This window comes from Myotis myotis, unplaced genomic scaffold (assembly GCF_014108235.1).
Source record: "Myotis myotis isolate mMyoMyo1 unplaced genomic scaffold, mMyoMyo1.p scaffold_m19_p_16, whole genome shotgun sequence".
Lineage (NCBI taxonomy): Eukaryota > Metazoa > Chordata > Mammalia > Chiroptera > Vespertilionidae > Myotis > Myotis myotis.
The window spans coordinates 23,737,913-23,761,537 of record NW_023416320.1 but is presented as its reverse complement, the minus strand read 5'-3'; the positions used below and the strand labels follow the sequence as shown (position 1 = coordinate 23,761,537).

The 23,625-nt window shown below is 42.3% G+C and overlaps 1 protein-coding gene across 4 annotated transcripts in view; it reads left to right on the top strand.

Annotated features, from left to right (window-relative positions):
- Positions 1-23,625, top strand: part of SAMD12 (sterile alpha motif domain containing 12) — a 349,257-nt gene that overhangs the window by 128,307 nt on the left and 197,325 nt on the right. For all 4 annotated transcript variants that reach the window (XM_036338127.1, XM_036338124.1, XM_036338125.1 and 1 more), the window contains exon 3: positions 16,418-16,547. In XM_036338127.1, the coding sequence (XP_036194020.1) occupies positions 16,418-16,547 (130 nt within the window). The remainder of the gene's footprint in view (positions 1-16,417; positions 16,548-23,625) is intronic.

Sequence of the window (23,625 nt, the reverse complement as noted above, 5' to 3'; positions counted from 1 at the left end):
ATGAGAATATAGAGCAGGTTGGAGGCCATATTATTAGTGGAAAACACATTTCTATTGAAAAGTAAAAGCCTTTCAATAAAATCAGTGTTGTGTAACACAATTTTAATTTTCATGTTCTCACACTGAGGTTTATAGATGTTAATTTTTTCAAATACCTCCAATTTGTATGAGTTTTTATTTCAGTGACTAGTTGTGATCTGACATACATGTAGCCATCCCATGTGACATAGCAGATTCCTCACAGTGCCTCCTCTGGGTCCTGGCCCCACGTTCTCTCCAGACCCAGTTTTATTGTATTCCTGGCACTTGGCACCATTCAGTTGCCGACTTGTTAATGTCTGTGTCTTATGCTAGAACTTAAGCCATATGTGGGCAGATCCCTCTTCATTTTTTCTCCCTGGTGCCTCCCAAAGTGCCTTCCATAGTGCCTTGCGCTTAACAGATACTTGATTAAATATTTCATGCGTGGATGAATCTTCTCATTATTCTATAGCAAAATCTATTGAACCATTTGCCTGCTGTCTGATATTAAAAATTCATCATATTTAAGTGTTGTTGTTTTTTAAGCCTTGAGGAGTTAGCCAGGGCCACATATTCTGTGGATGTAAAAGCCTTTGCCTGCAGCTGACACTATAAAATAGTCATCCATGGTGATTAATGATTGCTTGCTTGTTTTGAGTGGTTTTTAACTAATTTGAATGATGTTGTACAGGGGCATCTTCTATTCTTTTAATGCTGCCCGTCTGTCCAGTCCTTTGTCATCTGGATGTACAGCTGACTTGTTTAAAGTAGAAAATAAAAAATAATGTAGAGTCACTACTGAATATGTTAACCAGGGAATCAGACAGCTTTGCAAATAGGAATTGCAACACTAATGTGATAGATTATAAATTATTATTTGACACCTTTTCTGTGTAGCAGATTTTTTTTAAAAGAGCACTATATTAATATTGTAAAAGCTGGAGCCATGAACTGAATACACACACGCACATATATTTACATGTATATAGCTGGAGACTTAACTACTATTTGCTTTGAACAGTGGAGCAAACAGAGCATAAAATTAAGTGTCGGACACATTAAATCTGCACATTTTAAACTTTTTATATGGCCACTTTTCAATAAGTAATAATAACTTGAAAACTAGTTTGACTCTAAAAAGTATTAGAGGATAAAATACATCTGATGAGTAGAAATAATATGATTGAAAGGGTAGCGGAGAGAGAGGCTGGAATCACCCTGCTTGCTGTATGAAAGATTTTTGCTGCTTCATAATCAATAATCCCAAATGACTCTGAAGGGCTCCACTGATGTATAGACGGTACAGAAAAATAATGTCATGGAGGAGTAGAGAATTGGTGGAAAATTAGTTTGGAATCCATTTTTTGGGCTTTTCTTTAAAGGATCAGGAAAATGCCCTGCACTCAATTCTCTCTGGCCTGTATATCAAATGTGTAACCCAGATATTTTTATTATTAAGATAATGTGCTTTCGAATCAAAGACGGCGAGAAATGCAGAAGAAACCTTTGAACCTCCAGCCTCCTTCTGCACCTGCTCAGAATGCCTGCTGGCTAAAAGAGCAGAAGTAGGCCCCACGATAGAAATGGAAAATAATGTTCCTGCCCAAGCAGAGAGCAAAGGTTTTTCAATTCAACAAGCTGTGTCATTTCAAGGAAAAATGGACATGGGAGAAGGAATGAAAAGGGGGAGCTTATTAGAAGGGGATAAACAGGAAACAGAAAAAAATGAAGACATGAAGGAGGGTTTTCGATGATTTGTGGGGAAATGTAAGTACAGTTAGCAGGGGAACTGCATTGGTGGTATATCTCTTACGGCATTATTCGTTCCTGCAGACTCTGGATGATGCTTGGTTAGTGGGAGAGTTCCTCTTGCTTTGGATTCGTTAAGCACTTCCATAGGCTCCCAAGTTTCATTGTCACAAGTAAGACTCTGAGCCAGATTTCTGTTTATGTCCCCGTATGATCCTCCCTAGAGAAGGTCAGTCAGCCACACAGACCAAAAAGACAAGACATATTGGGAGAAAGACTGAGAAAGTGAAAAATGCTTCTCTTATGCCAAGTGTGCATGTACTGATTGGGAGCTGGAGTTCATGTTTAATTGGGAATCTGTGGCCAGTCAGAGAGGATTCTGTGATTTCTCAGCAACAAGCCCAGTGCAAATACACAAAAATCAAAATCTGGTAGCTATTATCTTAATTTTTAAAAAATTCAAAGACAGCCCAGCTGGTATGGCTCAGTGGTTGAGCCTCAACTTATGAACCAGGAGGTCAGGGTTCCATTCCTGGTCAGGGCACATGCTTGTGTTGTGGGCTCGATCCCCAGTAGGGGGCATGCAGGAGGCAGCTGATTGATGATTCTTTCTCATCATTGATGATTCTATCTCTCTCTCCGTCTCCCTTTCTCTCATCTACACTAATAAAAGAGAAACATGGTAATTGGCGTACGACCGCTACCCTTTTCATTGGCTAATCAGCGAGATATGCAAATTAACTGCCAGCCAAGATGGCGGCCGGCAGCCAGGCAGCTTGAAACTAACATGAGGCTTGCTTGCTTCAGTGACGGAGGATCGTTGGAGGAAACCAATGTTCCCCGCCTGCGGCTGCAGGCCTCAGAGCGGGCAGTTTAAGAAACATTGTAACAAATACCGCTGGACTGCAGCCAGCAGATTCGCAACATTGTAAGCAAAGGCCAGAAACCTACTTTCAGCCGAGGCCTAAGAGCTGGAGCCAAGCCTCAAGGTAAAGCTGGCCCAGAATAAAAAAAAAAAAAGAAAAAAAGGAGCAGTTGAGAACTTCAGTCACTCCCAGCCTGAAAACAGCCCTCAACCCCTCACCCAGACTGGCCAGGCACCCCAGTGGGGACCCCCACCCTGATCCAGGACACCCTTCAGGGCAAACCAGCCGGCCCCACCCATGCACCAGGTCTCTACCCTATATAGTAAAAGGGTAATATGCCTCCCGGCACCGGGATCAGTGTGACAGGGGGGCAGCGCCCAAACCCCCTGATCGCCCTGTGGCTCTGTGTGTGACAGGGGGCGGGGCCCTAACCCCCTGAGCAGCCCTGCTCTGTGCCTGATAGGGGGAGCTCCCCAACCCCCGCCCCCCCCATGGGCCCTGCTCTGTGTGTGATGGGGTAGAGCCATAACCTCCCCATCGGCCCTGCCCTGAGTGTGAGAGTGGCGGCGCCCCAACCCCCTGATCGGCCCTGCTCTGTGGGTGATAGAGGGCAGTGCCCCAACCCCCTGATGGGCCCTGCTCTGTGTATGACGGGGGCAGCGCCCCAACCCCCTGATTGGCCCTGCTCTGTGCGTGACAGGGGGTGGCGCCCCAACTCCCCAATCGGCCCTACTCTGAGCCTGACCAGGGGCTGCACGTAGGGATTGGGCCTGCCCTCTGCCACCCAGGAGCAGGCCTAAGCCAGCAGGTCGTTATCTCCCGAGGGGTCTCAGACTGCGAGAGGGCACAGGCCGGGCTGAGGGACCACCCTCCCCCCCCCCGAGTGCACAAATTTTTGTGCACCGGGTCTCTAGTAAATCAATAAAAATATATTTTAAAAAATTCAGAGACAAAGATATAAATCAGATATTTGCAAGAAATTTACAGATAAAGTCAAATATGAACAAAGAGAATATTTGAAGGAAAAAAAACACCTCCTTTAGAAAACTTTAGTATCCTCAAAGAAATTCAGAAACATACTGCATTCATTAAAAATTGCATCCATTCAAAAAAGTCCTGGGTGCTTTTAAGAAGGAACACACCAGAGAATAAGGCAGCCCATGGAAAGGAAAATGCAAGTTTTTAAATAAATTTTAACATGTAGTAGACGATTTGGCAGATGAAATTGAGAAAAATCTCCCACCATATAGGGCAGGGGTTGGAAAACTTTTTCTCTGAACACCTAGATGGTAAATATGTTCAGTTTTTCAAGCCATTCGGTCTCTGTCACAAGCATTCATTTGGGCTTTTTAACATGAATGGAATGGTCATGGCTATGTCCCAGTAAAACTCTGTAAACACTGACTTTTGAGTTCCACATACTTTTTATGCATAACATATTTTTAATTTTTTAAATCACTTACAAATGTAATAACTGTTGTTATTTACTGTGTGGACCATAAAAAATTAGGCAGTAGACTGGATTTGGCCCATGGGGCCATAGTTTATTGACCCCTAATGTTGATGAAAAATATGGATGATATATAAGAATATAAAACTAACTTGTGGCATGAGTTTAAACAACTCCTGACTTATAAGAAAAGAAAATCTCTTTGATTTTCATGTTTGGGAAGCTCCTTTGAGATTCTCAGCACTTCTGACATTGGGCTTCTGAGAATGTAGTACAAGAACAAATAATCCAAACCAGACTAATTGGCCCAGCATTTGAACAGTGTTTACACAGTTATTAGTAGGTAAATGCAGCTTCTTGATTTCTTTTTTTAACTTTGAATCAATTCACAGTTATAACATAGCAAATCAGGTAGAGGGTGTAGGATGGAAAATATTTGCTATTGACCTTGACCATATAAAAACAATGCTGTGGATGACAGAAGATGGGACTTGGCAAGAGAGGAACAAATATAGAAAACATAAAAAGGGAAATAAACACATATAGCAAAAAAATAAAAAGGAGTCTCTATTTGGAAAAACATATATTTAAATATATTATTTAAGGTTATAAAAATAAAAAATGGGCAGAGGACCTGAATAGACACTTCTCCAAAGAGGGCATACCGATGGTCAATAGACATGAAAAAATGCTCAACATGACTAATTGTCATAAAAATGCACATTAAAACCACAATGAGATATCGCCTCAAACCTGTCCAAATGGCTAACAATAAATCCACTAACAACAAGTGCTGACGAGGATGTGGAGGAAAGGGAACCCTCTTGCATTGTTGGTGGGAATGCAGATTGGTGCAGCCACTGTGGAAATCAGTATGGAAGTTCATAAAAATAAATAAAAATGGAACTGCCTTATGACCCAGCTATTCTACTTTTGGGAATATATCTGAAGAAACCCAAAACACTAATTTGAAAGAATATATGTACCCCCTATGTCCATTGTGGCATTATTTACAAGAGTGAAGATATAGAAATAACCCAAGTGCCCATCAATAGACAAGTGGATAAAAAATTGGGGGTACATGTATACAGTGGAATATTACTTGGCTATAAAAAAAGAATGAAATCTTACCATTTGTTACAATGTGGATGTACTTAGAGAGTATTATGCTAAGTGAAATACGTCAGTCATAGAAAGACAAATACCATGTGATTTTACTTATATGTGGAATCTAAATGGCAAAATAAATAAAATTGAAACAGACTCATAGACACAGAGAGTGAACTAGTGGTTGCCAGGTGGGAGGGGGATTGGCAGACTCGGTGGAAAAGGTGAAGGGATTAAGAAGTACAAATTGGTAGTCACAAAATAGTCACAGTGATATAAAGTACAGCATAGAAATGCATATTAATGTATGATGGGTACTGGAAACATGAGAGGGACACATTGTAAAGTATATGATTGTCCGACCACTATCCTGTACACCTGAAACCAAAACAAAATAATATTTAAAAATAAATTGCATGACAAAAAAATAACCAATTAAGAATTAAAATTAGTAATACCAAGAGCAAACCAAAAAGCGATGAGGTAGGAGCTACATAGGATATGTGCTAACTTCTGACCATTATCATCGAAGTATCCACAAACAATTCTCTAAAACTGATAAAGAGTCTGAAAAGAGAAACTACTAGAGGTTGCCCCTGAAAATTGCACCTCGGGTTGGAGAAGCGAGATATTAGAGCTAGACCAGACCATGTGTGTTTTACTTAAAAAATAATAATAGTTTCCAGTGAGAAGAAATGGGACCAGAGACTGGTAGTTTTCACCACAACTTCTTTTGTATAACTTATTTTTTTAATATATTTTATTGTGGTGTTTTTTACAGAGAAGAAGGAAAAGGGATAGAGAGTTAAAAACATCGATGAGAGAGAAACATCGACCAGCTGCCTCCTGCACACTCCCTACTGGGGATATGCCCGCAACCAAGGTACATGCCCTTGACTGGAATCGAACCTGGGACCCTTCAGTCCGCAGGCCAACGCTCTATCCACTGAGCCAAACCAGTTAGAGCTGTATAACTTATTTTTTAAACCACGTTCGTGCTTTCTTTGATAGCCATAAGAAGATTAAAAATAACCAGGAAAATTATAGAAGCATAAACATTACTAAAATTGTTAAGCAAATATTTTGTTCAGAGTGGGATATGCCCATAAGACATGTGCGTGGACATGGATTCTATAAAAAAACAGTTTAAAAAATAAAGGTAATTTTGTTAATGAGTAAAATTTTCTTTAATTGTATAAAAGGCAGTGTTTGAAATGCAAATATATAAGAAAAGTACATTTTCTTTCTGTTGTCTTAGAATTCATCTCACTTCCAGTTGATCCTCTTCTCTATTATATGTATGTGGTGAGATTTCCAAAGCTTTATCAGCCTTCAATTGGCGTACTATTTGGCGAGTTTATGAATTTACCAGTTTGTCTGAACTCGAGTTTGCCCCTGTGTTAGTCCACTTGAGCTGCCATAACAGAAAACTGTAAACTGTAGGGTTTAAGCAACAGACGTTTATTTTTTTATAGCTTTGGAGGCTGAAAGTCCCAGGTCAGAGCACCCCAGCCTGGTCGGATTCTGGTGAGAGCTCTCTTGTTGGCAGACAGCCACCTTCTTCTTGCATCCTCACATGGCAGAGAGAGACAAAGAGCTCTCCAAGGTCTCTCCCAATATAAGAACACTAACCCTATTGCATCAACATCCCACCTTATGACCTCATTTTACCCTACTTATTTCCATAATGGCCCTATCTCCAAATACCGCCGCTTCGGGGGTTAGAGTTTCAACACCTGTGTTTTGGAGAATACACACATTCAGTCCGTAACAGCCCCCATTGGATTACGTTGCATCTGGCTGCATTGAACATATGGACAAATTGTTTTTCCATGGAGACGTCATGGAGCCGGGCAGTAGCTATGCTTCGTGTGGACTTAATTAAAGCCTCGGAAGGCTAGCAGTGGAAGTTTTGCAGAAATGGACCCCTGCCCTCACAGATTCTAGAGTTCATAGGCTCTCCAGACCCCAGAGCCCACTCCCTGCCCCTGCTCAGTACAGCAAGCAGCATTTTCTTAGTGCTTTTGTTCCTCCTGCGTGCCAACAGCACGGTGGCCCCAACTTCCCTGGGACCCATCAGCCTCCTCTTTTCTGTCAAGTCATGTAAAGTAAACACTCAGCTTTTCAATTATTTCATTCGATCTTCACAGAAACTGTAAGATGGGCAGTGGTGATTCATTCACATGTTGCTGGTGCTGTAACTGAGAGGGATTAGCACGGCCCTGTTGTAACTGCAGGGCATGGATCTCCTTCCATGATGAGGGAGTGGAAGGAGCTCCGGACCAGGCATCTGACGGGCTCTGTGCCTGGCACACCCGGGTTAGGTCAGAGGCAGGGTCGTTTTGGTCAGATTTATCTTGACTGATTCAATTAGGGAAGCAATCCAGCACTGGAATTCTCAGGAAGACAGCTCACCTCTCTTTCCCCTGTGTGCGCCAAGCCAGAGTGATATCATGAAGGAAGCATGGAGTTTTACCTCACTGGCAGTGTGGCCTTGAGGGAGTTGCTTCCCCACTCTAAGCCTGCTTCTCTGTGAAGAGGTAGAAATAATTACATTGTAAGTTGTGGAGAAGAATATAGATGATTGATCTAAAGTATTTAAAACAATTCTTTCCATGTACTGTGTTACAAAATGTTAATTTTATGTATGTCTGCAACTATGTATGTATGTCTGGAGCTAAGTATGTATACCTGGAACTATGTATGTATGTCTGGAATTATGTATGTATGTCTTGAACTGTATGTATGTCTGGAATTATATATGCATGTATTGAACTGTATATCTGTCTGGAACTCTGTATGTCTGTCTGGAATGTGTGTCTGGAACTATGCCATGTCTGTCTGGAATGGCATTCATAAGCTGTCGGGCCACCTTCCCAAGCCTGATTTGGTCAGACTTTCCCAGGCATGTTCTCATAGTGACTTCAGAGGAGCAAGAAAGAATTCACAAACACAAAAGACCTCTTGAGAAATCATCTCACACCTGGCTCATCATCTCCTCACAAGGCTCCCCTCCCCAGACCTTCAGACCCAAGCAACAGAGAAATAGGTGCCTCCTTATGATTGACAGAACTCAGGTCATATTACAGAGGGTCATTTTGCACTAAGGACATTTTTGTTATCGATCTACCACATTGTTATTCCAAAGGAATTGTTGTAGCGATATGAAATGATGATCAATAACCATTTTTATGGTTCATGTTTGTTTCCATTTTGGCTTTTGTCATGCTTTCATTCATCCAACATTTGCACAGGGGTTTGCCCATAGGTACGTGCTCAGAGTGTGGGGGCAGCTTTGCACCTTGCACACACGGCATCTCCCACAGTGTGCCCACCTGGGCAGATGAGTGATGGGTTTTTCTGCTGTACTAGCACAGAGCAGACACAAAGTACACTGTGATGCTCTCCCTCCATATTCCTCTTGACAGGTGCAACAATCTGGGCTGATGGGAAGAGCAGGCCTGGATACCCAGGACCATCTGGGATGCCAGAGACATCTTGTTTCCTGCTGACTGCCTGCGCAGGTCTCTGTATTCCCTCCGTGAGGTCTGATTGTTAGAAACCCCAGTGCCCAGCGGCATGCATGTGGGAGACAGCAGATCCTCCCAGCATCGCATGCCAGTGTTCACTTCACAGCTTGCGAGCAGCAACATCTACACATCTGGAAGGTGCTCTTTTATAAACAGCTCCATCACCTGGGGAATCTGGGATGAATCTTTGACACAGGATTGGGGAACTTTGCCAGAGGTGGCGCCTGGGGACAGGCCAGGCTCCGAATGGGAGGGAAACCACTGAGATGACCAGTCACTGGAAGGAGAGGTGGTATTTGTGCAGCAAAGCCCAGCCTGGATAGGAGGAGCATCCCTTTACCTCTCCTAATTTGAAATGTTTATCTTTCCATCTTTCTTTTCTTCCCTTTCTCTATATTTTCTCACTTTTTTTTTCTTGTTTTGATACCCACCTTTTCCACGGGTGCGTTTTACTACTCCTGTCTTATCAATTGCTTTTCTTTGGGTCTGAGCACACTACCCCTGGCCCTCTCTCACACTACCTGCAGCTCAATTCGAGGCAGCTGAACTCCAAAGCCCTGCCTGTCGTCTGTGCTGCTCTACTGCTTCCCCTCAGCAGGATCTGGGGTCCAGCAGCAGCCATGCTAGAGATGTGAAGATTTACTTTCCTGAACACATAAGAGATGGAAAACACTTTTAATGTGCTTTGTTTGAACCATTTCTAACCCTTCCACAAACAACAAGATAGGCACTATATCCTGTGTACCAATGGCCATGTTTAGACGGGTCCAATCGCTGGCCCAAGGTCACAGTGACCTTCCACAGCTGGCCTTCCGTTCAGGTCTGCGTGCTTGCAAATGCCTAAAGGCCTTTTTCATTACATCACTCCTGTGTCAACGTAAAAAGAAGAAAATTGAGGACCAGAAATGTGAGCTATCTTGCTAAGAACTGTAGTGCTAGAATAGCCCTGCTCTTTTGGCTCAGCATAGGAGAAATCTAATCAGAGCAAAGGCTGTTTTATTCCCAACCTGGGAATGTTAAGAACACAGCTGGGACTTGAACCGGTTTTCTGACACTCAAGGATAGAGGAGCTGTGATATATGATGACCTACCAGACAGTTCTTTCTTTCGTTTGACAAATAATTATTGAGTGCCTGCCATGTGCCAGGCACTGTCCTAAACTTTGGGATTCTTCATAGAATAAGAAAGATCCCTGCCCTTGTGTAGGTTGCAAGGACACGGGAAGAGACAGATAATAAACAATAGACAAAGTAAGTGAGCTGTGTTGTTTGTGAGATGGTACTTGCTGTAGAGATGGAGACAATAGAGCAAGATGGTAAGTATTGGAAGCGTCAGAGAGAGGAGTGTCGCATTTGCTAAACAGGGGAATCAGATAGGACTTATGGAGGAGGTAGCATTTAAGCAAAGGCTTGAAGGAAGTGAGAGAATTAGCCATGTAGGTATCTGGGAGAAGAGTATTCCCTGCAGAATAAGAAGTGGGGCCTGGCAGGCATGGCTCAGTGGTTGAGCATCAACCTGTGAACCAGGAGGTCACAGTTCGATTCGCTGTCAGGGCACATGCTCAGGTTGCGGGCTCCATCTCCAGTGTGGGGTGTGCAGGAGACAGCCGATTAATGATTCTCTCTCATCATTGATGTTTCTATCTCTCTCTCTCCTTCTCCCTTCCTCTCTGAAGTATATATGTGTATATCTATCTATATTTTTTTTAATTTTTAAGTGGGCATAGTCAGCAAGGGCAAGGAATAGTGGGAGCAGAGTGTGTTAGGGGAAGGACAGTAAAACTGATATCAAGTACTGGGTAGCCAGATTGCTTGAGGCCTTGTAAACTATTTTAAACTATTTTAAAATAAGGGTAAGGTGAAATCAGAATGAGCTTAGGTGTATTAAGTACCTGTATGAAGTAACTAAGGTGTATCATGATAGTGTGTCTGATCAGGATTGTAGCACTGTTAGTGGTGAAAAGAGATGGGAGTGTGGATATACTTGAAGGGAGACCCCTGAGGTTCTCCCAGTAGATTAGATGTGGAATGCAAGAGAAAGATGGAGTCAGTGATGAATCCACAATTTGGAGCTTCATCAACAGGAAGTACAGAGTTTCAGGTGAGATGAAGGCAATTTTGAGAAGAACAGGTCAGTTTTGTACATATTGAATCTGAAATGTTTACTAGAGATGCAAATGTTAACTGAAGTCATCAGCTGTATGTATGATTCACTAGTTTGGAGAGAAGACTGGGCTGGAGATAAAATTGGAGATTCATTAGCATATAACATGGCTTTAAAAAACACACGCATGAGACTTAATGGGGAGTGCCGATATGATGTGCGGAATGGAAACCGGTGCAGTGGTTGGTGAAATTTGTCTTGTATTGCTCCAAAGATAGGACTCAAGAATCAGTGAGAAAGATGATGGAAGGTTGATTTGGGCTTCAATACAAAAGACCATTTAAACCACTAGAACGTATTAGCAATGGAATGGCTTGTTTCACAGGATGTGTTTTCTAATACTGCAGATTTTCGGGAAGTCTTGAATCTAGATCGTTGTTTTCCCAAAGTTTGTTCAAATATCCTCTTCCCCCCACCCACAAAAAAAAGTGAAAAGAAAAAATAGTAATTATTCTCTATTAGAAGATTTATATTTAGTCTTTATTTATCCAAGGAAAGTTGTTTACATACACACACACACACACACACACACAGTCCATTAAAACCTGCTAAAATAGACATTGATGAGTTGTTGCTTGTTCTTCCCCCACGCCCTTCCCCTCCAGTCTCCTTCCTTTTTTCAATCTTAAGTAAGATTACACAATGAGCCCGGCCAGAGTGGTTCAGTGGTTGAGCATCAACTTATGAACCAGGAGGTCACGGTTCCATTCGACGTCAGGGCACATGTCCTGGTTGTGGGTTTGATCCCCAGTAGGGGGTGTGCAGGAGGCAGCCGATCAATGATTCTTGCTTATAAATGAGACACTGCAAATGTGTTTACCACTTCTTGATATTTGGCCATAAAGCTTTCTTTGTCCTTCTAGTGGGTGTAAACACTCTATGCTTTCTCTATTTTTCCACAATCAACTCGGCCTCGTGTAAGCTTACCCAGTTAAGAGTTTGTACAGCCATCGGGAGCTTAAAATTGCAGTGTTCTCTTATAAATCAAAACCCAATAAATTAAAAGGGAATTTATATTGCAAAACAGATAAGGGGTAATTGGGTTACAAAATTCAACTTTTAAAAGTGTTTTGTATATGTTTTTTCCATAGCAAACTTCTTTAAAGCATTTATTTTATTAGCAGAGAAGCTTCAGGTTTACCTCAAAGAACTTAAAACTTGAGAGTTCTTTCTAGTTAAATACAAATCAGAAATTACTGTAAAGCATAGCTGAAATTGTTGTCTAAAATGGAATCATTTGCAGAAAAAAAAAGTAATTTGTAAACAAAGATGTGTCTTTTGCATAAAGTGAAGTCTTTGTGTAAAACAGACTTTCAGCTTGTCTATAGAAAAGCCGGAACTGACTCAGAAAGGAAATCCCTGCCGTCCTGCTTGGAGTCAGGATGCATCGAGGTTAAAATAACAAACTGCCTCCGGCCTCCCTCGGGGCAGCAAAAGCAACCAAAATTGCCTCCAGAGCTGTAAACACAGAGAATGCTGTAGTAGACTGAACATGGGGGGAAAACTGGGGCCAATGTTTTTCTTAATGTTTGCCTAGGTGCAGGACTTTTTATTCGTTTATTTTTTCTAATAAATATGAAATACTATTTCTTTGTTTTATGAACTATTATTATTTTGGTTTAGGCTCCTGTTGTGGGTGAAAAAAAAACATGGCACATCAGACAAAATTAATTATCTTCCTTTGGGCGTAAAGAGAGGTGTGAGTATTGGGTGGCAAGGAAAGGTTCAAAATAAAAGTTCAAGTCACAATGGAACTGTTGAGATTTGACTGCTCTGCACCGCCCAGTGGGACAATGTGGAACATTGATTGATGTGAGTTGAACAAATGCTTGGCGTTTCAAATTGCACATAGAAATAAAGGTTAAGCTTTTTAAAGGAATGAGGTTATAACATTCACGCCCCCAGACTTGGTTGCTGTTGGGGATGGGGGATCCTGATAGACTGGAGAAGTCCTGAGGGCACCTGTGGGGGCTACACGAAGAAGTTCGGGCAGAACAAATGAGTGCTCTGAGGATCCAGACTAGGGCAGTGGGAGTCACCGTGGCTCTTAATGTGGAGCAAACTGATACCAATTCCATAATAAAGTCACGGTAAAGAATCGGCTCAGAAATGGAGCCAATACGTCTATCACTGTCTGATTGAGGAGAGATGAGCAGTGCTTATTCGTAGTAGAAATCTTTACTCCTCCCCATGTTATTTTCTCTAGCAGTTTATGTGGAGGTATATTCCTGTAGGTTTACACAGTCTTAAAAATCTGTGTCTAAAGCTCTGTGTCTATTGCCGTCCAAGCAACTGGTAACCAAGTGACCACATAGCAAGAGTATATTCTGAAGGAAAAATGAGCCCGCTTTTTAAGTGTTAGCCTTAGAACACCTGGATTTGTGATAAAAGGAAAATTTATAACGAAAGCAAACCTGGTGGGCTGGTGAGGTTGAGTTCTGAGATGACTTGGCATGTTTGAGTTCATCGCCCCCTGGGCCTCCAGTTGCATGGGCTTCTCTTGGTGTGAGGGTGCTCTGTTTCCTAGGAAATGAGAAAGTTAAAGAATGACCCTCCAGGACGTTTGGTATATCGATGTGTAAGTAGCTTTATCCTCTTGCCTTTCCCTTCCTAATTTACAGCTTTCTGGGTCTGGTTTTAGGAGTTTTCAAGAGATGTGATTAGCTTGACTTGCAGGAAACTTGCAAGGGGTTGCAGGGTAATGATGTGTCAGCTATGAACTCATTCAGCTAATCTGAAGGAAATTTTTAGAGCAGGAAAGAGCCATATTCAAAGGTGCTGACTTGTGAAATGTGGTAAGTGCATTTCTAGCTAAAGGAGCCAAAAGTCTAGTGTCCTAATCATGCAAAGGAAAGGAGGCGATGACCAGCAAACAGGGAAAAATTGAGCAACAACAAAACATTTACTCATTTGTATCATCCATGCCAGAGGTCCTCCTCTGTCATCAAAATAAGGAAAGCAGAGGGCAGATGTCTGGCAGCATCTGACTCAGGGATGGAGGGTTGAAGGAAGAGGCCACGTTTGACTAGGAGCCACATGAGCACAACGCAGGTCGGTGGAAGGCAGCAAGGGCTGGACTTGAAATTCACTGCTGAATAGTCAGCAGGTCTGTGAGCCCAGACTCAGTGAGAGCGGTTTCATGTCATTAATTCATTCACTTATTCATTGCGTCTGTATGAGCATCTATTAAATGCAGGGCACTCCGGAGAGCTGGTGTAACAGTTCTATCCTCCCTGAGCATATAACTTAGTGTTCCAGTTACTAGAGTTGCAAAGTAAATTACCCCAAAATTTAGTGGTGGAAGGCAGCTGTTGATGATGCTCATGGATTATATCGGTCAGGCATTCACTTAGGGCTCAGCAGGGCTCACTTGTCTCTGCATCATGGTGCCTGGGGGCCTCAGCCGGAAGATTTGAAGGCTGGCGGCTGCTATCATCTTGAGTTTGTTTGCACCTTTGTCTGAGGAATGGTGTTGGTGGTTGCTGTCAGCTGTGACCTTAGCTGGGTGATTGGCCCAAACTCCTGCACATAGTCTCTTCATATGGTCTGGGCTTCCTCACAATATGGTGGCTGGGTACCAAAGAAGAGTGCCGGAGAGGGTGAGCCAGGCAGAGACTGTCTGTTTCAATCATCTCGCTTCAGAAGCACAGATAGCGTGAATTCTGCTGTACTGGATTGGTCAGGATGGTCACAGACCCTGGAGAAATTCAAAGGGAGAGAACATCAACCCCAAATATCAGTGGAGGAAAGCCAATCATGATAAATGAAAAGCAGATAGGTATATATGTTTATAAGTGTGTGTGTATATGTGTTCATATATAAAATCTATCCCATTTAATAAGGGTGGAAGAAATATTACCAAAGCTCAAAATAAAAAGTGATGCATTTTTGTGATTGCTTTATAAATAATGGCACAAAGAATCATACAACTGAAAATATACCGATGAAAGCTAACACCTGAGCACTGTTTTCTAAATTTGAATCACGTCCACTATTTTTACGGTTATCTTATTATTTCTACTGTTGTGTCCTTACTCTTTTTTTTCTTAAAATTGACCTACTCAAGTTTGTTTTAAAAGCGAACTAGACAGTACTACCAAAATAAGATTTCTTTTTTGCCATGATTTATTTGCCATAAAATAAAAGCAACCTTAGATATAATAAAAGTAAAACAGAACAGTTATTAGATGATAAATTGACTGCTGTCGGTTGAAGGAGCTGAGGCTGAAGGGACCCCTCTCTTTGTCAAACACATGCTGGCAGGTGTTAGAAAGGTGTTAAATCACACTCAGACAAAATTGAGGCTCTCCCCTTGACTTACTCCAAAAGATTGAAAGAGAAATGAAAGCAAATGATCCCCAGTGAGAAGGTCAGTGATATTTATGGCCAGGTCTGTGTGCCTCCCCACAGCTTTTAAAGAACTATCAATATTATAATCCTACTTTGTTGGCAAACACTGATACAAGTGCTAAAAATTATAGATAGCTGGCCGGCTGGCGTGGCTCAGTCGTTAAGCATCGACCTATGAACCAGGAGGTCACGGTTTAATTCCCAATCAGGACACATGCCCCAGTTGTGTGTTTGATCCTCAGTAGGAGGTGTCCAGGAAGCAGCCGATCAATGATTCTCTCTCATCATTAATGTTTCTATCTCTCTCTCCCTCTTCCTTCCTCTCTGAAATCAATAAAAATATTTTTAAAAATATAGATAGTTAAGCTTTGATGTAGGTTCAAGCAAGTTCCTGGGATCCATGAGGAGGACCAGTGTCTAGCACAGTTAATTGTTGATAATCTACAAATGTATTTGTAACCCGCCATCTTTCAAAGGCTGGGGGTCCTTGTGCCTCTGCTTGGTTTGGTTTTCTAAACACCTTGAAAGGTCCAGTGAGCAGTAAAGGGCCTTGGTTAGTTGGCTTCTACAGAAGGTCTAGCTGCTCCCAGTACCTTATTACCTTTCCCCACATGTTGGCAGAATTGACTTCTTGCTCCCTCACTGTGGCATAACTAATGTTCCTACACTTTATAGAACCGCCTTCAGCCAGAGCTGCCAGAGCGACCTGCACTTTTTACTATGCAGTATTCCTGCAACATTCATTTTAGACATAATTATTAGCATCTGCCAGGACCAGTGTTATACTAGGCCCTGGAGATACCAGAGGACAAGCGGTGGACACTTTGGAATACAGAGAAAGGCCACTTGGAGGCAGCTATTTTCCCCCTAAAGTTTAATTAATTGCTTAGCAACACCATTGCCTTGTTGTTGGAGTATTCATCAGAAAACACTGCTTCTTGGAGACTTTTCCCCGTCGAGATGATAACTTGAGTATAGGTGGGCTTCCCTGCCTGGAGCTTTTCTTTCTGGTTTCCGGGAGTGTGGAGAAGGTCTGCTGAGGTTAGGAGGACAAGGGCCAGGTATTTATGTCTGGAGACTCCAGCTGGCAGCCTTTACCGCATTCTAGGACTCCTGATAGTAGGGCCTTTCTAGGCATGGGGCTGGCTTTAACAGACCTGCTTTTCCTTCTTTATTTATAGTCGTCTACGGTGAAGCTGTCAAAACCAGTGGCTCTGTGGACTCAGCAGGATGTCTGCAAGTGGTTGAAGAAACATTGTCCGAATCAGTATCAGATCTACAGCGAGTCATTCAAACAGCATGACATAACTGGTAAAGTATGCGGCATCCGGAATATTTCTCTCCCTCTCCCCTTCGCGATGGCCTTTCTCATACCCTTGCAATGAGACAGCATCTTCGTGCTGAAATTTTCTGGCACGGGTTTCCTTTAAAAGGGGTGGTCAACTCCAGATCCCAGTGAGCCATGCCACTTAACAAGCATAAGACATTGTTGTAGAGAACCATGGATTGCAAGTGTCCAATATAAAAATATGTGGAAATCAGGGTAAGGGGCTCAGGGATTTTAGAGAAAATAAAAGCAATCCTAGAAAAAAGAAAGGGAAGAAAGCTTTCAAATCAATTTGGTTACAGGATCCATCAGTAAATATTCTAAGTAGGAAAATTTAGAAGTAAATAGAATATTACTAACTACCCCTGAGATGAATACCTTCAAAGCACAAATTAAGACTCTGTTTAGATCAAGGGCCTTTGAGATACGTATGTGGTGATCAAGAAGCACTTAGAAGCAGAAAATATGACAGTATAATAAGCTGGAAAAGCCCTCAGGATCAAGTCTCTCAGTGGGAGAATGAGGTGGCAAGGGAGAGAGGACGGGCCTACTGCAGGAGCCCATCCGAGTAAGGTGTCTCTTCCAGACCTCACTGGCCCGGCTGCCCTGAGAGCCTCTTTCCATGGCAGCCTTCCTCCCCACAGCCTTTGATCCCAATCACTGTGATCAAAGATGGCACTGAGGAATGTGCTCTGTGCTTCAGGAGGAAACAAACATGAAGAAAGTTCTGATTCTAATACAGTCTTCCTTTAAAAAATTCTATATATATAAAAGGCTAAGTGTCCATCCAACTGGTAGCTGTGACATGCACTGACCACCAGGGGGCAGACACTCAACGCAGGAGCTGCTATGATGCGCACTGGCCATTTCAAAAATAAACGGCACTGTGGACCTGGCGCCGACAAATCAACACTCGGCTTCCCCCAAGTGGGACACAGGCCTGGAGCAACACCCCACCACATTTTAGCCAATGCTGCCAAGACCCCATGGCACAAAATGCAGCCCACAGCCCAGCCCAGCCCAGAAATGGTCGCTGTGGGCACTGGGTAACGGCGTCACATAGCGATGCCTGGCTCCCTTTCCCTGGCAACTAGCCTCCTTGGAATTTCTTCAGCCCAGGAACCTGACTTGCTTTATAGCCAGGTGCAAACATTTTACAGTTTAACCAAATATTTGTGATGCATTTTCCTGTGCCTCATCTCATTTGATCCTCACAAAAGTCCTGGAGTAGGTGGATAGGAGACTCAGTAGAACCCTATTTTCTTTTCATTAGCAAGACACAAATAGCAATATTAAAATATTCCTTCTAATTAATTTCCTTTCAATGTGCACAAATCCGGGCCGTGTGTGTGTGTGTGTGTGTGTGTGTGTGTGTGTGTATGATTTCAGAGAGGAAGGGAAGGGGGAGAGATATGGAAACATCAATGATGAGAGAGAATCATCGATTGGCTGCCTCCTGCATGCCCCCCACTGAGGATCAAGCCTGTAACCTGGGCACATGCCCTGACCAGGAACCGCACTGTGATCTGGTTCATAGGTCAGTGCTCCACCATGGAGCCATGCTGCCCGAGCAGAGTCTTCCTTTTTCCTAAGAAAAGAACTGATGCTCTAGTGGGAAAGTGGCTTGCTCTGGAGGAGCTCAACACTCTAACTGCCCAGCCTCTTTACAGACTCCTCCTCTCTCCTGAAATCTAACCTTTCTCTATAGTTTCTATTTACTCCTATTACTTTGGAAAGGGGTGCGTTAAGCAGAAGGTATTTAATTTTGCAGTTTGGTGTTTGCCCTGTAACTTTGAGAACTGGGGCAGATCCTACCTCCCTAGGGCAGGACTTGATGGGTGGTTTTGAAATGTGCTCCTTGGAGCCCTTATATACACTCAAGGCTGCCCAGGGGATAAGAGTGTGCTGGGGGTAAAGGTGGGCATTCAACCAAAGCAGCTCCCTTGTCTGTTTTATATGTTCGAATTGTTTAGAAAACTAGATTTGCAACAACCCTGCGGTTTAAAAATTGCTAAGCTAGATTATCATGGAGTCCTGGTGACCAAGTGGATAATGTTTAAATATATAAGGAACACACCCAAGTGTAGCTCAAGCTGAGTTAACAGAGCGTAAAATACCTCCCAACTTAAGCATAAAAAAGGTCCTTAATTCACTTCCTCTCTCCCCTCAACCGGAGGTAATGGCCCATTTGGATAACATTCCTGAAATCCTGAGGACAGAGGTAGAACTTTGCTTAGAATTCAGGTGTTAGATTGTATTTCTTAGTTCCCTCCCTTAAGAATATAAGAAAATCCCGTGTAAGGTCAGCTGTTCCGCCCCTAAAAGCGATCAGTCATTTAGGAACCATTTGGCTGATTATGGTAGCCTTCATCAGGTAATGTCCGCTAATGTTTCTTAATGCCTGTGATGGCCAGGGCGAAGCCTTTTTCGTGATCTTATTTGAAAGTAGTGTTATCTTTCATTAAGGGTGAGAATTATGAGATACCCTTGAGGGAAGGGTAAGCATTTATAATGGTTTGAAGAGGAGAAGACTATTGCTCCTCGGAAATGAAGATCTCATGCTTCAAGGCGTGTGGAGCGAATGGTCCCACTTCCCAAGGCTCTCTGCTGAGTGACGTGAGGGAAGGGGAGGAGATACGTATTTCAGGCAGCTGTCCCATTGCTTTCTGTGGCACCCTCCTTGGGCCCTTGGGCAAGATCCTGGCAAGGATTCTGAGCAAGTTCTTTAACCCCACTTCTCATCCCCAAAATGGAGGTACTAATAGTAACTGCCTCATAGAATCATTGTGAAAATTAAATGCAATAACAGAAGTAAAGCCATTTATTGACACCTTTTTCATGCCGTCTTTGAGCTATTATTTAGGTCAAGTTTCATCGGACAAGTCTAAAATCATACTATGACTTCATTCTAAGCTGTTTTCTGGCAAGAAAAGAAAGGGAATTATTTGGGGACTAATGGATCAGAGGTAATGACTTCAGATTAACATTTGGTCCACTTCTTTTTGACACTCACCTGTTCGAGGCCTCAGAAGACCACTCCCCTCTCCTGTTCTCTGGGCCAAGAAAGAATGTAAAATTCCCAAGTGATCACAAGTGCCAAGGAGCCAGGAATTAGCTCTCAGAACTTGGGCCAGCCTGCAGTTACCAGCTCTGTGGTGCTGGAAGCTGAGGGAATCCTAGTGCCCTTTCAGGCTGCAATCAACAAAGCAAAAAGGCTAATAAAATATCAGGACATGTTGACAGAACCCACCTCAGCAGCCTGTGCAGACATAGAGTGACTCAGGGACAGGTCAGAGCAGTGGTTGCTACGACCAAGCTGTGTGATGTTGTGAAGGTTACTGGATGCTCTGTGGCTTTCTCCAGCTGTAAAAGGGGGATGAGGATCGTCTCCGCCTGATGTTGCTGGGACAGCGGTTCCCGGTCATCGTAAACATGCAGTGAATGTTAGCTGCTGCTGTTTTCTGAGGTGCTGTCCTGACTTCTATGAAAATAAACAACACATATAAACAGTGTTGAATCCGTCGATCTTTATTCTCATGGGAACTGGGAAATGAGCACCTAATCAGGGGAGGGAAGTAATCCGGGCTGGTAGCTATGCCGTGCTTGTCTGCAAGGCTGCAAGAAAGATGCTCATATGTATGTCTCCTACGTAGGCTTAGATTCTTCTGAGTGATGCTGTTCCCTTGTCTTCCTTAAAGCCAGGATCTCCAATATCATGCTCATCAAGGAGATGTGGTATATTAATGTGACATATAAACAGTCTCTTAATTTAGAGGCAAATGATACAGTGACTGTAAATAAAAATAATATACTGGGTCAGACCCTTCCACCTTGTCCTCCACCCTCAACCTTGGACACATAATAGCTGTGTAATGTCACACAAATTTCTCATCAGTGAAATGACAATGATATTTATCTCAAAGTGTTACCGAGAAGATTAAATGGGATGATGCATGTGAAGGGCCTAGCTTAGTGCATAATAGACATTTATCCATTTAGCAAGTAATTATGAAGCCTCTATCCTGTACCAGGTTTGGGGAATATAGCAATCAATAAGATTGTCAGTGGTCTGTGTAGGTAAAAAAATTGTGCTTCCGTGGAAAACGATGCATCGCCAATAGCACACTGTTTCGGATGACCTCATTCCGTGTCTACAGAGTTGCTTTACAACTCTGTAAACTGATAGCCATACAAAATAATTCTTGTTGTAGACATGTAAATCCTGTTGCACAGTTTCGGGTGACATCCCTAGCTACTGTGGGAAAGGTGAGTTTTGCCTTCCATGCACACATTCATTTTCCACTCTTCTTATTCTATAACTATGTCTGCTGTCTAGATCCTCTTTTGAACTGGTGGTAACATCGTTTTCCTCAATGACTTAAATAAAATCTCAAACCATGTGCTCACTTATGTATTGACGATAGTCATGATTTTAGCTTTCTTTGGAAATGTAACCTTTCACCTTGGTAGTTTAATTTTTTTAATTTATGTTTTAGCCAGTAATGTCACTATGTCAACATTTTCTGGTTGCCTTTGTGTAAAGGCCATGAAGCCCTAAACAAACTGTGCCCCCAGTTTCTCCAAAGTCTAAGCAAACCCACCAGCATGCAAAACCTTCTGCAAATTTTCTATTAGAAGTTCTGAGAATTGCATTGTGTCCAGAAGGTTCCTGCTATTTTGTGGCAGATGTGTTTAATCAGAAGAGAAGCTGCTAGTGTTAACTCCCTGCAGAAGAGCTCTTAAAAAGGCATAAGATGGTTAGAACACCTGAGAGGCATTAGGGGAGATAGATTTAAATCATCAGATTAGGCTTGAAGGAGAGAAATTTGTCTATTTCCCTGTGCTTGCGAGATTTCTCTCCCCGGCTTGCGGAGGCCAGGCTTGCATGCTGATGAGGAAGCTCACTGGGTACAGGTGTAAGCTCCCAGACAGCTTTTCAGATTCTCTTTTATGCACAGTTAAGAATCTTTTCAGCTCTGAGGCGTTCAGCCCCTGACTATGCCTGGTATTCTTCCTGTGGTGGTTGCTCAAGTCAACTCACCTCCTTCAGCCTCACATCCTCCATCTGCAAAGGGTTCTTTCCCCTGCCAACGTTCAAGACGTAGGTTCATGGGCTAAGCACTCCGATCTCCCCAAAATACAAAGCATTTTTAAAGCTATTTTGAATGTGTAAAAGGTTTGCGTGTTTGCCTCTTTGTGAGCAGCAACAGGAATCCTTTCGATATCTACGTGCATACAAGAATAAACAGTTCTCATGCGGGTATCCCCTGCAAATAGTCAATATTGATCTGTCCTATTTCTCCATGGCCTTCTACCAAAGAGATGAGTATTTCTAGTCCTTTTTGTGCTTCAAGCACTACCCGTTTGTACCTCTTTCCCTCTTCAAAATACTCTGCTGAGATGTAGCCCCTGGGATGTGGCAGTTCTGCTTATGCTGTTGAATAAAGGGGAAGCCTTTTTCTTCTTTTCAGGCCTTCAGACTGTGGCTCTGTGTATTTGCTAGCATCGTTCCCATCAGTGGGGACTTCTCCGAGCTGTTCCACCCCTTTATCCTTGTGCTGTTTTGTCTTTTATTACGGTTAGAGTTCCCCATGGAGACCAGTGGGGTGTGTCGTTAACAGGTGTCAAAAGAAGCAGAATAATTACTTTCTGTGATGCACCTGTGAGAATACTACTTACAGAATCCAGGTTAGCCAAATAGAGTGTGGGTATATTTACCACTGTGCCTCATCTGCACATTTTCTTACTTTATTGGTTTTCCCCTCTGGATATTATGTTCTATTTTTCTATATATTTGTATTTTTGTTACATTTCTATTTTGTCTGAACTGCTCTACATTTTTTTTATTGAACCTCAAGCAGCATAGGAAAGTTTCTGATATCACCAGGGCCTACATTTCCAATAATAGAATTCTCCAGGAACAGAAAATTATTCTTTGTTTTTAACCCCTTCATCTCTAGTGGGCATCTTTCTTCTGTCATGCTGAGAAATTATAAACTATCTGGTGAAATATCCCTACAATTTTTAACTTCTATTTCATCTATGTCCTCCTTCTTCTTGCTTCAGAAAATATGGCCTTGTTCCCTTCTCCAGGCATACCTGGGAGATATTACAGTTTTGGTTCCAGACCATCACAATAAAGAATATCGCAATAAACCAAATTATACAAATAAATAAAAGAATAATTAGTAATAGTACAGGAATAAACTCGGTGTTTTGCTTACTCACAACTATAGACCTACTTTTGCCCACCCCTGTATTCTATTAACTATGTGTGATTTCAGATGGGTACTGGAAATATCAGGGGAAACACTGTAAAGTATATGTTATCTAACCACTGTGCTGTGCACCTGAAACTAATACAAAATGATATTGAATGTAAACTGTAATTGAAAAATAAAATTTAAAAAGAAAGAAAATAGATGAAAAGGGGAGCACTTTCAAACTCATTTTATGAGACCAAAATAATATGATACCAAAACCTGACAAAGATATTACAAAAATGTTATGGTATAGACCAAGATCTCTCATGAACATAAACCTAAAAACCTTCACAAAATACAAACAAATTGAATTTAGCAGTAGACCAAAAGATTACATCATATCCATTTGTACATAGGAATGCAAGGTTGACTCAGTTTGTGAAAATCAATGTGATTCATCATATCAAAAGAATAAATGAAGAAAGTCATATGTTCATCTCACTAGATACAGAAGGCTGCTGGTTTCAGCTCTGATATGTAAACAGCTTGGATGTCATCACTCAGATCTTCACTGTAAGAAAGGCTGGACAAACTGCAATTTAATGATTTTCTTTTGGACCCATCAGAGAATTGATGCCACAAGGCCAGTCGTCACCCTGACATCTGGAGAAGAGGGCCCGTGCAGGAATAGAGCCCTGAAGACTGGCTTAGCTGGAACAGAAATCAACCCAGTATTAATGGACAAAAGATTTGGACACCTTACAAAGATTTAAAAATGGCCCATAAACACATGAAAGTGCTCAGCAATATTCATTGGTCAGGAAAATGCAAATAAAACCATAGTGAGGTACCGCTTTTC